At 47.3% G+C, this 12,660-nt stretch overlaps 1 protein-coding gene across 1 annotated transcript in view; it reads left to right on the top strand.

The window, feature by feature from the left end:
- Positions 1-981: 981 nt before the first annotated feature.
- Positions 982-12,660, top strand: part of FGF2 (fibroblast growth factor 2) — a 22,976-nt gene continuing 11,297 nt past the window's right edge. Inside the window, exon 1 of the mRNA XM_064711599.1 lies at positions 982-1,290. Within this exon, the coding sequence (XP_064567669.1) occupies positions 1,113-1,290 (178 nt within the window). The 5' untranslated portion in view covers positions 982-1,112. The remainder of the gene's footprint in view (positions 1,291-12,660) is intronic.

Raw genomic sequence — 12,660 nt, 5'->3', positions numbered from 1 at the left:
TTGCCAGAGGTCAGAGCTGGGAAGGGAAGCTGAGCAGCAACAAAATATCCTTGACGTACTTGTTAGCAAAGTGAATACTGCAAACTGCGTGAGCTGGACTCTGTGTCTGCCTTGGCGTTGGTTTGTTCCTGTGGGTTGCTGCATGTTGGCTCTGTGAAAAGCCCCGTGTTTGCAGTCCCACCTGGGACTGTCCAGGGCTGCTTGTGCTGCCTTTGAAGCCACAGAGCTTCCCAAGCTCCAGGCGTGAGCAGCCAGCCTGCTGTTACACAGGAGATAAGGGGCACAACCATGTTTTGGGAAACAAACCTTTTCATCCTGTTTTGTTATCAGCCTCAGGCACGAAGTGCATTTGATGGGTCACTATACTTTATAAACTCTGCACATTTGTTTTACTAGAGGGGGAAGGCCTGTACCAGAATTTTCACCTGTTGCCTTTTGCTATCACTTGGCTCCTGCTGGATGGCAGGAGAACTCGTCTCTGGTGAATGCAATGGAACAAAACGGTTACATCGGATTTATTTTAAACACATGTGTCATCATATTGTGATTTAAACAATTTAGTGTGGTGCAGAGGCCACACAGCTTCTTCTGATCTAAAATAACTCACCAGTTACTTTTTTTATAAGGCCAGAGGAAAAGATGTCCGACCGATGTTCGCAGCATCCCGTTTCCAGCGCTGCCGGCAGCGATGCTCAGCCGGACGGAGCCCCGCGCTCCAGGCCGGGGTCCCTCGGCGCGGGGACCCGCTGCCGCCCCTGCCCGGTCCCCCGGGATGCCCGGCCCGGCGGTGCCGGCGCAGGGAGCGGCCCCCGGCACGGCGCGGGGGCGGTCGGGGGCGGGGCGCGGCGGGGGCAGCCCGGTGCCGGCGGGGAGCCCGTTCCCGGCGTGCTGGGCTCTGCCGCCTGTCTCGCTTCCCGCTCTCCCGAGCCGGCAGCACCGTTGCGCAGCTCCCGCGGACCGGCCGGGACGGGACGTGTTGGGAGCTCGGCGGGGCTCGGGGCTTGCGAGGCGAGGCGAGGCTGGACGGCCGGGGCAGGGGCCGAGGCCGCCCGGCGCTGGCGGCGGGGGGCGGCGGGGGCCCGGCGCGGCGCGGAGCTGCCGGGGCCCGGCGCATGGCGGCGGCGGCGCCGGGGAGCATCGCCACGCTGCCCGACGACGGCGGCAGCGGCGCCTTTCCCCCGGGGCACTTCAAGGACCCCAAGCGCCTGTACTGCAAGAACGGCGGCTTCTTCCTGCGCATCAACCCCGACGGGAAGGTGGACGGCGTCCGCGAGAAGAGCGACCCGCACAGTGAGTTATCCCGGGAGCACCGCGGGCGGCACCGAGGCGGGCGGACGAGCGACTCCTCGCCCGGGCAGCGGGGCTGCGAGAGGGGCCGCGCCTCGGCCGTCCCGCCCTGCCGGCGCTTCGGCAGCGAGCCGTGCTTGGAAAGCGCCCGTCAATGTGCCGAATGCTCCTGCGCGAGTAACCGCGAGTACGCAGACCGAGTTAATTCATACCGAGATAATTCATACCGAGTTAATTCATACCCACATCCCGCAGCCGGTGGTCCCGCACCGGCACCCGCGGGGTGTCCCGGGGCAAAGCCTCGCTGGCGGCTCCGCGCTCAACCTGCTGGGTGCAGAGCTTGTCAGGTGCACAGTTTTTGTTACGGGCTTGAAGGGGTCTCTGGTTTGTTTGCGTGGCCCTTATCCGCATCTGATGGTACTTGGCGGCTCTACACGGCGGCGGTGAATGCGTTGGATGCATCAAGGTAGGGAGGAGGATGTTCTTTTTCCCGGTGCAGGTAGGCGTTCATGAGCAGGAGCACTTTTGGCACACAGGTACTCTTAGGAACTGAGGGGTAAATCTGGCCAAGGAAGCAGGCTTTATAACAAACTGCTGTTAGAACACCTCTCTGGCTTAAACTGTTACATGTTGCATTGTTTCGTTGGTTTTTTTTTAACTTAATACAGCTAAAATGTATGGATACCAGCAGCAGCAGGAGGTTGTCCCTCCAGTACCTGATCTTCTGAAGGGAGGGAAAGGCTCCTGGGCTGGGAACGCAGCCCATGCACTGAATGATCATAGGCTTTCAGGGAGTGTGTGGCAGGTTGCTGTTACCAACACAGGCTGCTTTTTGTCCCACAAACAAATTGCCTTTTGCAGAGCTCAGAATATTTTGGAAGTATTCAGCACGGAGGTTTTGTGGCTGCAGTGGTGAGTTTTTGATGCGCCTGTGAGGCGTTTCCATCAGCGCAGGTACAGGGACTGCTGGGTCAGATTGCCCCAGTGTGATTCCCGTTGGAGGGAATTTGTTACTGTGCTCGGTGTACAGGGCCTGCCTGCAGGCACTTGGCATGAGGAGCAGGTGAAATGCCTTACTGGCATTCTTCATCTGCTCTGCACCTGTGCTCTGACTGATGGATGCAGGGACCAGGCTAAACTCGGGGACTAGGAGCAAAAGGAAGTGAGGAGACAGACCAAAGATTCTTAATATTACTTTCCACTTCAGACATTCATCTTTTGCAAAACAATTAGTTTTACCCAATAATTCCAAAGAATTCTTGTAACAGGAATCCTTAAAGGAAATAAATCTCATTAGACCATCAGACATGTCACCTCACCCTAGAAGCAGCTATGGAAATGTGCTGCAAAGGGAGGTGATGTTGAGTGGAGGATATTCAAAGCTGAAGCTGAGTCCAAGACATTGCCATGGCTGTTGGGATCTTGCCTCATTCCCTGTCTTTGCTTTTGAAAAGTGCAGATAATGGTGTGTGCTGTTGTGGGCTCACCTGGCTGGGCCAGGCTGCCGTTTATCACTGCTGCCTTTTTCATCATAGAGCTCCCCCATAATAATTTCTTCCTTCTTGCCTCTTTTCATTATTCTCTCAGGAAAACCAATACTATTTTTTTCATTCTTGAATCCACTGAATGTGTGTTTTCTCTTCCTATTGAACCTTATCAATACCAAAATTTTCAACTGACATCTTGTGCTTTCCTAGTAGTGAATTCTCTCATTTTTTCATTATCAGACAGCTCTTGGCTTGTTGCTTTTTCTTCCTTCCTTCTTCTTTTTTTTTTTTTTTTTTTTTTCTGGACGAACCCTAGTTCTGAGAAGCAGAGAATCATCAGTGCCTGAAGCATCAGCGAGGGTCATTGCTGGGGCATTGCGTGGTTCACATCCTCAGCATCCTCGCTGTAAATACGTCATTCCACACGACTCTGCTCAACTCTGACCTGCTGAGTGCTGCTCTGTGGAAGTCCCTGTGAAATCTCCTGGTATTCCTGGCATGGCAGAGGGCAATAAATCTTGGACAACGTGAGAGGACTTTAAAAAAGAAATTAGCAATGAAAATATGCACCTTGAGTAGTTCAGGGTGATTTTCTTAGTTAAGCAAAAGGTTTTGTAAAGTGGTTTTGAGAAAAGAAATACAATGTCTGCACAACTTGGTTTAGAAATAATTAAAGGCCCCTTAGTAGAGATGCTTGTGGTTGCTGCTATTCTTAGGAATTAATTATACAAAATAACATTTCAGTAGCACATCATCCTTCTTACTTTTAAAGGAAGTTCTTATTTTAGAAGGCAAGTTACTGTCTCCTTATGTTTCAGACCAAAGTTTTAATACTATAAACAGTTTCCATGATCCATGTCCTTTTTAGCTCCCCTCTCCTGCCTCTATTTGAAATACACAATACACATCCGCTTTAGGTTTTACACTCGCCCCACTCACCTTCATTTACCCATAATTGTGTCATTAATGAAATTAAGAATGCTGGAGGATTGGGATCCTATGATTCACCCAGCTGAAAGCCAGGACAGGGCGCCTTCCATGGCCATTATTGCCACATCTGCCACGTGCGCTGCCGTGACTCCAGTGAAGTGCCCCTTTGGACACACTCTGGGGACTCCATCCAGAGCGTTTCCCCTTGAAGAGGTACTTTCAGACAAACAAGAAACAGAAGGCGCTTTCTGAGAGTTTTGTTGTCTAAAGCAAAACAAAATCATGGCTGGTTTGTTGTTGTTGATCAACAACTGTTGATTTATGCCCTGGAAATTGTACAAAGGACCCAGTGTTTCTGGAAAGGCTGTTAGAAACTCTCCAGAGGTGTTTCCCTCAAAGAGGCTACAGTGCTGGTGAGGGGGAAAAACCTGGAGAATGGAAAGGGAACACTTACCCATACATTTAGAACATGTCTAGTAGCACAGCTGGTTCCTTTCAGAGTTTCCCGAAATGAGGAATGGTTGGCATTTATGTATTTCCATAATTTCTTACGCAGCTTTGTTTCATGATGAGCATAACCCAAGACAGTATCCAAGGCATCCTGAGCCATTCTTGTCCATTCCTTAATGAGGTGACAAGGCTCCTGCCTCTCACTTGGAAAGGATTCAGCTGTGTGAGCTCAGTCAACCCTGCAGATGTATGAAACACCTCCTTCCTGCTCAGTACCTCTCTCCTCTTCCGTAAATATCTGAAGAAAATGTAAAATAGGGTAATACTGGTCCAGGAAAATTTCTTAAGAAGGTTCCTTTCATAAATAGTGGTTAATATTAAGATTTTGACTTGTCTCTCTCACAACATTTAAATGGTTATGCTGTAAATGTTTTAGAAGGACTCTGCTGAAGTAAAGACTGACTTTTAGAGCAACTCAGTGAAGAAGATGGAAATCTGGAAATCATGCAATGGGAGAAAACTCATGGTGATCCTCAAACTGAGCAAATGTCAGGAGGTGTTTTCATATGAAGGTTCAGGACCTGGTGTTTAGCTTTCATAGCTAAGTTGTTTGGGACTTCTTCCCCATTTTGGTGTCCCACAGACACGGCCAGAGCTGTTGACAGGGCAAGATCTTTTCCAAATCTTAGCACTAAGTGAGAGGTGACTTGTTTAAAAAAAAAGCCTGCCCCTAAATGCTCAAATACGTTGCTTCTACCTCAGTCCTTCTGGAAACAGACTCTTTTTGCATTACTTTTGATCTGTTGCACAGATCTGAACTGCTTTGCCAAGTACTTTGTGGCATAGCATGGAAATTCGTCCTGGCTCCTGGATGTAGCTGCTTTTAGGGGATGAAGTAGCAGAGATCCCCTGTGAAAAAGTTGGGAATATGCTTACTTTGCTTTTTTTATCATAGAAATACCATCATGTTCCTGTGTTCCTGCTCAGGGGAGGATGCCTTCTCATCTCTCACTGTCTGCTACTCCTCTATCCCAGCTCCTGGTGAGTCTTGCCCACCCCAGAGCTGTGTGACCCAGCAGCAGGTGCACTCCCAAGGTGAACCAAGGCAACACGAGATGTCTCCAGTGGGCAGCGATCTGTCCTGTCCCTCCCAGCTCTTTTCTGCCCAGTCTGGAAGTGGGGAAGGTTCCAAGGGCACCACCACCCACAGGTACACTAGAGGGCAGGATTTAGCCCTTAGATTGTCTCACACAGGAAATCAGGAGCACTTTTAGGTACTTACATAGTCTGCTTTGCAGGAAAATGGTAATCCAACTCCTGTTAGCCTCTGCACTCTCAGAGCTGGAAAAGACAAATACAGATAACATGTGAGGTCAGATGGCTGCTGTTGGTTTTCATTTGTTTCATAAATGCTTGAAATTTGTGCAGCTGATTCTAAGAAAAAGTTTATCTGTAGTGGGGTCATATTTAAAAGCATTTTACAGAAAGTAAATTATTTTAGTAACTCAACCTGAATTTTACATCATAGTCTTTTCAGTGACACTTGGTAAGTTTTCCCCAGCTCCCCTGGATTACAGATAAGGCAGGCAGTTCTAATAAATGATTATTTGATCATTATGGTTTTTAGCACTATTGGGAGCATTGCCCTGGGATCAGAGGCCATCTGTTCCAGGATACTTGAGAGGTGATGGATTGTGCTGAACTGGTGCACAACCCTGGGATTAATGGTGCTTTTGACTGTTGGTGACAGTGTGTTCAGTGCAGTTATCTAATATAACCAAACCAGACCCAGTGCAGCCCAGAGAATGCTCAAGTTACTGTTGCTGAAGAACATACCTAAGTGTATGACATCTGTAAATTGAGTATCTATACCAGGTGGTACCTGAAATGTTTACAGCATGGTTTTTGAAGCCTTAATGTTGGTGATGAGATACTGTTTCAATCCTGATGGAGAATTAATCGCCTTTGCTTTCGTTAGCACCTGTTTAAGACTATGTGTTTCAAAATAAAGCAGCTCTCTCACCCTTCGTCATTTTCAGTAATGTTTGGTAACAATGTGCAGGTCAAGTGTTTTGCCTGTGCCTCTTCTGCTGCCTCCAGACTTGTCAATAAAAATTTTGAAAGGGCGACTCTCTAGAGTGCTGGTGGCATTTTAGGGTTATTATCTTACGTAGTTTTTTGTTTGTTCAGGGTAGGGCCAGATTTTGACTGGAGCTCGATAGGATCAGCCGAGAATACAAATGAGATGATGTCTGAGCAGTTGGGTGGAGGTTGTCCTGCAGGAGCTGTCATGGTGCACTGCTGCTGGAGGGACCCTGGCTGAGCCTGGCGCTCATCTCTGACTTGCAGAGCTTGAAACCACATGGACTGGGTGATTCAAAGGAAAGGAGACTGAGGGTACCGGGAAAGGGCAAGTAGGGCCCAGACTCCATGGCCATGTGCAGAGCCAGTGTGGTGAAATTCTGCTCGTGTGCTGCAGAGCTCAGCGTTTGTCTGTGACCTTCTGACAGGGTTGTAGCAGATTTCATAAAACCAGAATCATTAGGATTCCTGGAATATGCAAGTCACAGAATCCTTGTAGCCATGGCTGTGGAATCCTGCATGGTGGTATTTTGTAAGAGCAAGGAGAGATGTCAGCCGTGATACAGCTTGAAAATATTTGTAGTCTCTTTCTTGGTTCTTTCCTTCCTGCTCTCAGGCCGACCCATGATGCCTGATGCAGACTTACCCCATATCCTGTGCCATTCTCTGGGGATGTAGCTTTGGGGTTATTTTTGGTGTTAAAGGATGTCCTTAACATACTCAAGTGTGCACTTATCACAGCATCTGGATCTGCACTTGGGGAAAGGTCTGCAGCACCTCTGGCAACTGGCATCATTTTTTTGGTATCTTTTCTTGGCTTTTCTGGGTACTGGGGAAAAAATCCTGAAGTCTTTATTTGTCACCACATATCCGTCACTGAGATGCCAAGAAAAGTGCCAGGGAGGTGGTAGGGAGTGCTGGTAGTGTGGAATGGAGTGTCCCTCTCCAGTGGCAGCTGATTGTCACTGCCTGTCCTGTGATGCAATGTCCTCTTCTGTAAAAAGGCAGGACAGGAGACAAGTTCTTCCCAGATGGATGTTTTGAAAAGCATGAGCAGAGTCTATGCAGTTGTCACCTGTGTTACATTTCAGGTTAGAATAGAAATCTTGGGACTGTATTACAAAGAAAGTTCACACAGTCCCACAGCTCTGGGAAGACCCATGGAGAGAGCAACATTCCTGGGTGGAGTGTGCAGTTACTCTGTGGGAGCTGCTGGTACCTGTGGGAACAGAGGTGGATACAAAACCAGGAGCACGGGTTAGTGTGGAGAAGCAGCTACCAATGACCATGTAGAGGCTGCCACCTCTGTGGAAAAGTCACTTAGGGAATCCTGCTGCACAGACCTGGTGGGCAGTTCCTGGCAGACAGTATGTGGATTCAGTTCCTTGGGTTTGTCCACCTGTAGTGGAGCAGTTGGGATGAACAGCTGAGCATGCTCTGGGCCGTTCATTGGAGTATGTAAATAGGAAGGATTCATTTTGTGATTTTAGAGATGTTTACAGACTCACTGTGGATGTTTTGCTGACAGAAATGTTGTTCATTCAGGAAGATGGAGGACAAAAATGTACAATGTTCATGTCTGTAGAAATGCAGGAACTCCTCAAAGCTGAAGAGGTGCACAGAACTGGCTCATGTTGCCAGGTGTTATTTATTTCAATCCCAACCTTCTGCTTGCTTTACAGCTTCAAGCAGTAGCCTCCTCCAGAGCACTTATCTGTGCTAGAGCGAGTACCAGTAGTAGTACGGTGTTTTCCCGTGATCAGGCTCTACTTTCATGGATCAGTATTGTAAGACTGTGATATTTTATTAGAAGAGAATGCTACTAGGAGTGGGGTGCCTGGCTGCTGCTTTGATGTGAAAGGTGAGACTGTTTGATGGCCAGTGCTTGTAGCTGCTGTACTGCAGGAGCACCCTCTTGCAGGAGCTGTCTGGAGCAGTGTGGGACTGAAACCATCCCACAGATCTAAACCAGGGTATGGGCACGAGCAGTGGTCAGGCTGAAGCAGCAGGGAGTCAAGTAGGTTCTTCCAAGCTGCAGGAGGTCCAAGGTCTCTCTTTTGTTGTGAGGAATCCCTTCTTAGCATAGTTCAAATGTACTTAGAATAAAATTGAGGAGTGTTACCCAAATATGCACTGTGTGTTTTATTTTCAGTTAAGGAATTTGATTTCTTACAAAGAAAATTCTTTGCTTAAGCAGGGTTGCATTCAAAAGCAAATTAGAGCCCTTTTGTGAAGACTGGGATTCATTACTGTGCTGGGTCAGCAGTGATTGAGAGCTCTTGTCCTTCACTGCAGCTCGTGCTGTTCCCCTGTGCATGCTTTATTGAAAGGTCAGCACAGGGTGGTTACACAGCTTGATGGAAGGGGATGAAATAGGACGATGAAATAAGACTTTGAGCTTATTGTGGCATTTGCACTGTCCTTGCAATAAAGGAGCTGTGCTGGCACCAGTGCTATACTGTGTGTGCATGTGTACGGCTTTAAATTTTTAAAAATTTGTTTACTTTTTGAAAAAATATTAAAGTCTCAATGATCAGTTTCATTGGTACTGGAGATAAGGGAGGTACAAACCCAGTATAATCTCCATCTCAACCTTTTGGCCAGGTTAAGAGCAATCAGCTGTAAAAGGCAGCTCAATTCACAGGAGCTCCTCTGTATGGGCTCTTCCTTCCTCCCAGCTGCTGTGCCATCTCTCTGGATCCTGGGTGCCTGACAGAGTTCCTTTTTCACCACTGTGCTCCAGACTCTCTGAAATCCCATTTACTTATTCATCTTGGCATTTCTCAAATCCAGCTTTTCCTTTCTGTGCCACTGAGGCTTACTGAGCCTATGGGGCAGCAATGTCTCACTGCTGCTGTGGCAGCCTCTGCCTTTCATCTCATGTGTTACTGCTCCGACATCAGTCACAGCCCTGAAATACCATGTACTACTGACGAGTTGTGTGAGTTGTACCTGCAGGAGGAACACTACAGAATAACTTTTAAAAATTACACATTTTACCTTCTCTGTCTTCTGAAATGCTGTTCCCGTGTTTGCCATGGGTTGTCCCTGGTTTTATGTGTTTGTTTTGCTGCAAGTGCAAAACAGGTCATAGTTACAAGGAGATGAGTGAATGCACAGTAAACATAAAGCAGAACTTCTGCAAGTTCTGTACGTGTCTTGTGACACGGCTCTGTTGGCTGAACAGTTGCACCAGCTTTGTTCTAAGTTCAACACCCAAAAGTGGTTATTCTGAGATTTACTTCAGTCAATACTGAACGAAGTGAAAGCAGATGGAAACAACGTGGGGCATACCTTCCCCTTGCTAAGAAAAGCCCTTTGGGAACAGTCCTAAAAAAACTACACGTGAACAGGCATGCATTATTCTTTTGATAAGGCAACCCTGAAACATTTTTCTAAATCAAGAATATGGGGTGAAAAGAATGGTAATTTAGAGACTAAGCTTTATTACCAGTAGCCAGTAAGGAATGAAGTTCTTCTCTGGTAAAGTTAGGAATTTTTTCAGTGTGCTTTAGCCCCCTTGACTTCGGAAGATGCATTAGTTCATCTGCAACGCCAAGGAGTCAGCAAACAGTGTGGCAGAAAGCATTCAGAAGGGTTTTACATGATGGTGACTTGGAGGTTCTGGCGTTCGAAATCCTTTCGTAATGCGAAGCAATCGCTGTTTACTTTACTCAGCAGCACAAAAGGCCCAAGTTGTGCTTTGTAAGCAGAATTCACAAACTTTGGATTTGCTTTTGCATGGCATTTTTACTTTTAAAGGGCTCGACTAGGTTTCATCAACCTGATTGTACAAGCTGTGAGAAGTGGAAAAGTGTGGCTGCGCGTGTTTTACATGCGGGCACACAGGCAGGGAGCCACTGGTGCCAGAAGTGTTGGATGTCACACTGTTCTGAAATTATTGTTCTGCATGATGGCTTTACTGTCTTTTATATGAAATGTATAGGGAGCACCAGAGAATGCTGTGTGTTTGGTAACCAGTGTTTCATGGGGAGGATTCCCAGTGTCATAGGTGCATGTTAGGTAGAACTGGGTACCTGCAGCAATTGAGGTCAAGGTAAAAATCAGAGAACCTGAAGATGGAAATAATTTCCATTGTATTCAGTATCCATGCTACTTAAAAAGGTGCAAACTTTTAAAATCTGAGAATGTCCGTGTTAATGTGGTTGATTACCATAGTGGGTGGATGCCTAAACAGTTACACAAGTTACTGTTCTGCTTTAAGCCTTGGTTTACTCTTAAGTGTAATCAGAACTTCCTGAAGTGTTTGCATTTCACGAGTGTGTATTTTTGTTGTAGATGTTTACATTTTGGACACCTTGGGTCTGTCTGTGAGTGGTTTTATGCCTCTGGCTGGCAAAAAGGAAAAAGATACACTTAGAATGTTGTCATGCAAAAGCAAAGAAATGTGCCTTTGTATGGGAGCGTGACTCACTGTTTCTCGTCCTGACACTCCATTGGCTTGATTGTTTTTGTTGCAATTCTGATGGTTTGGTTTATTAGCAGCCCACCTCTCCCGCTAAGGTTTGCTGGTTGTTTCTCCTCTCTATTTCTCTTTTTGGTGCCTCATATGTGTTCCAGGTTTTAGGCAGTGCCTGCATAAGTGACTCTGGCAGTGGCTCACTTTTACCATGAGCGTATGAAAGCGAGCAAGGAGTTGTTCTCTTGTTCACGCTCTGAAGACTTGGGGATGCCTCGCATGTCAGCGCTTATCAAAGAGCAGGAGATGTTAAGTTGCTAATTGTGCCTTTGAGAAAGATATCAGAAACTGTCAGAGACTGATGTGAGCAGAGGGACACAAAGATATTTGTAATTCTTAGAGAAAGTTACAGTAGGCATCACCAGGCTGGGGTTTGGATCTGATCCAGCAGACAGGAAAAGCCAGAAGGGAGTGTTAATATACGTGTGTTTGTAAATGCATGCGTAGCTTTGAACCAGCCCCTGGGTTTGGGAGGGTTTGTCGTGTTAGGTGTGGAGCAAGCATGTCTGACTCCTTGTGTTTTGCTTGGACACCTGGCTGGGAATAGATGTTGCCCCTGAGCGTGAAGGAATGGCCAACTTCAGCCACAGAGGATGGAGGAGTGGGAATTCGGCTGTAGGGTGTTGCATTTAGCGAAACTTACTTTCCTTCCTTTTTTTGTGAACTTCCTTGCATTTCTGATGCTTATTCCCTCTGGAGCTGACCCACCTCTGCAGTGAGGTGCAGAATAGCTGCTTTGTGCTTTCCTGTGGGCACGGAGGTGCGGGAGGATGGGCAGTGGGAGCTGGCACAGCAGCTTCACTGCGCTGTCACTCGGGGGCCTCGTGGAAGGATTTTCCTTACAGGGCCTCTGCAAATATGTTGGAGATGGGCCCTGAGCCTTTGGCTGGGGCTGAGCTTTTCCACAGCAGACTGCAGTAACACTAGTCATTGATCCAGAGACGTGCAGCCTGGGATTCTGGGGGTACAGAAACTCCCTTCTCGTAAACTGAGTGAGAGGTGTTTTGCTTTTTGTTCCAATAAAGCAGCTGTATGTTAGTGAAAACGGGGGTTGCAATAGTATCCAATTTTTCCTCTCTTCCCAGGCTGTGAGCTGCTCCCTTTGCTGCAGTGTGGCAGGCAGGGTTCTCACTGTGAAGTGATGGAGTCTCTTCAGCAGGAGGCTGGACTAGAGGGAGTCCTTCTGACCTGAGTTTTGTATGATCCTGACCCTGGGGATGGTACTTGTAGCTCTAGATTGCACTGCAGGCTGTCTGTAGGGTGTTAGCTAGAAGGGTTACAGGGAAAATACAGCTGAAGCTGTAATTGAACCTTTATTTGCTGTGTAAATGCATCCAAAGCCAGAAGCTCATAGTTGTTTTTTACTTCATGGTTTTTCTGATATAGTGGTTAGAGTTCCCATTTCTTTGTGGAGTAGGAAAATGGGGGTTTTATTAATCGCTTTGGCTAATTCATCCTCAAATTTCACCTCCTTCAGATGTGTGAGTTTGCCTCATGCTCCAGTACAGCACCCTCCTGTACTGCCCTTACTCTGCCCTGTCTTCACTGCTCTTTGCTCTTTTTGCCTTTTATTTTATTCCAGACATGTTTCTGGTCCTTTTCTCTCCTCCCTGTGACCTTTATTTTCCCTTTCCTTACTAATCCTGTGGCATTCTCCTGCCCCAGAACATCTTAGCCAGTGCAGCTGCTGTGAGTGAAATACCAGCACGTGGCTTTGGTCACAGGGATTGCCCCAGGCGAAGGGCTTGCCAGCAGATTCCCACTGGGAGTCAAAAGGTAGTACCAGCTCAGCAGTGAGCAACTTCCAGAATGTGCAGCTCTGTTTTCCTGAAGTATTAAGTTGGTAGGTTTTGCCCAGGTCTTTGAAATGAACGCATTTTGAAGGAGATTTTGGCTGAACCGTTTATGGTGCATAGCATGGAAACCTTTTGGGACCATTTAAGC

Source organism: Zonotrichia leucophrys, chromosome 4, assembly GCF_028769735.1.
Source record: "Zonotrichia leucophrys gambelii isolate GWCS_2022_RI chromosome 4, RI_Zleu_2.0, whole genome shotgun sequence".
Classification (NCBI taxonomy): domain Eukaryota; kingdom Metazoa; phylum Chordata; class Aves; order Passeriformes; family Passerellidae; genus Zonotrichia; species Zonotrichia leucophrys.
This window is presented reverse-complemented; position numbering and strand designations above follow the sequence as displayed.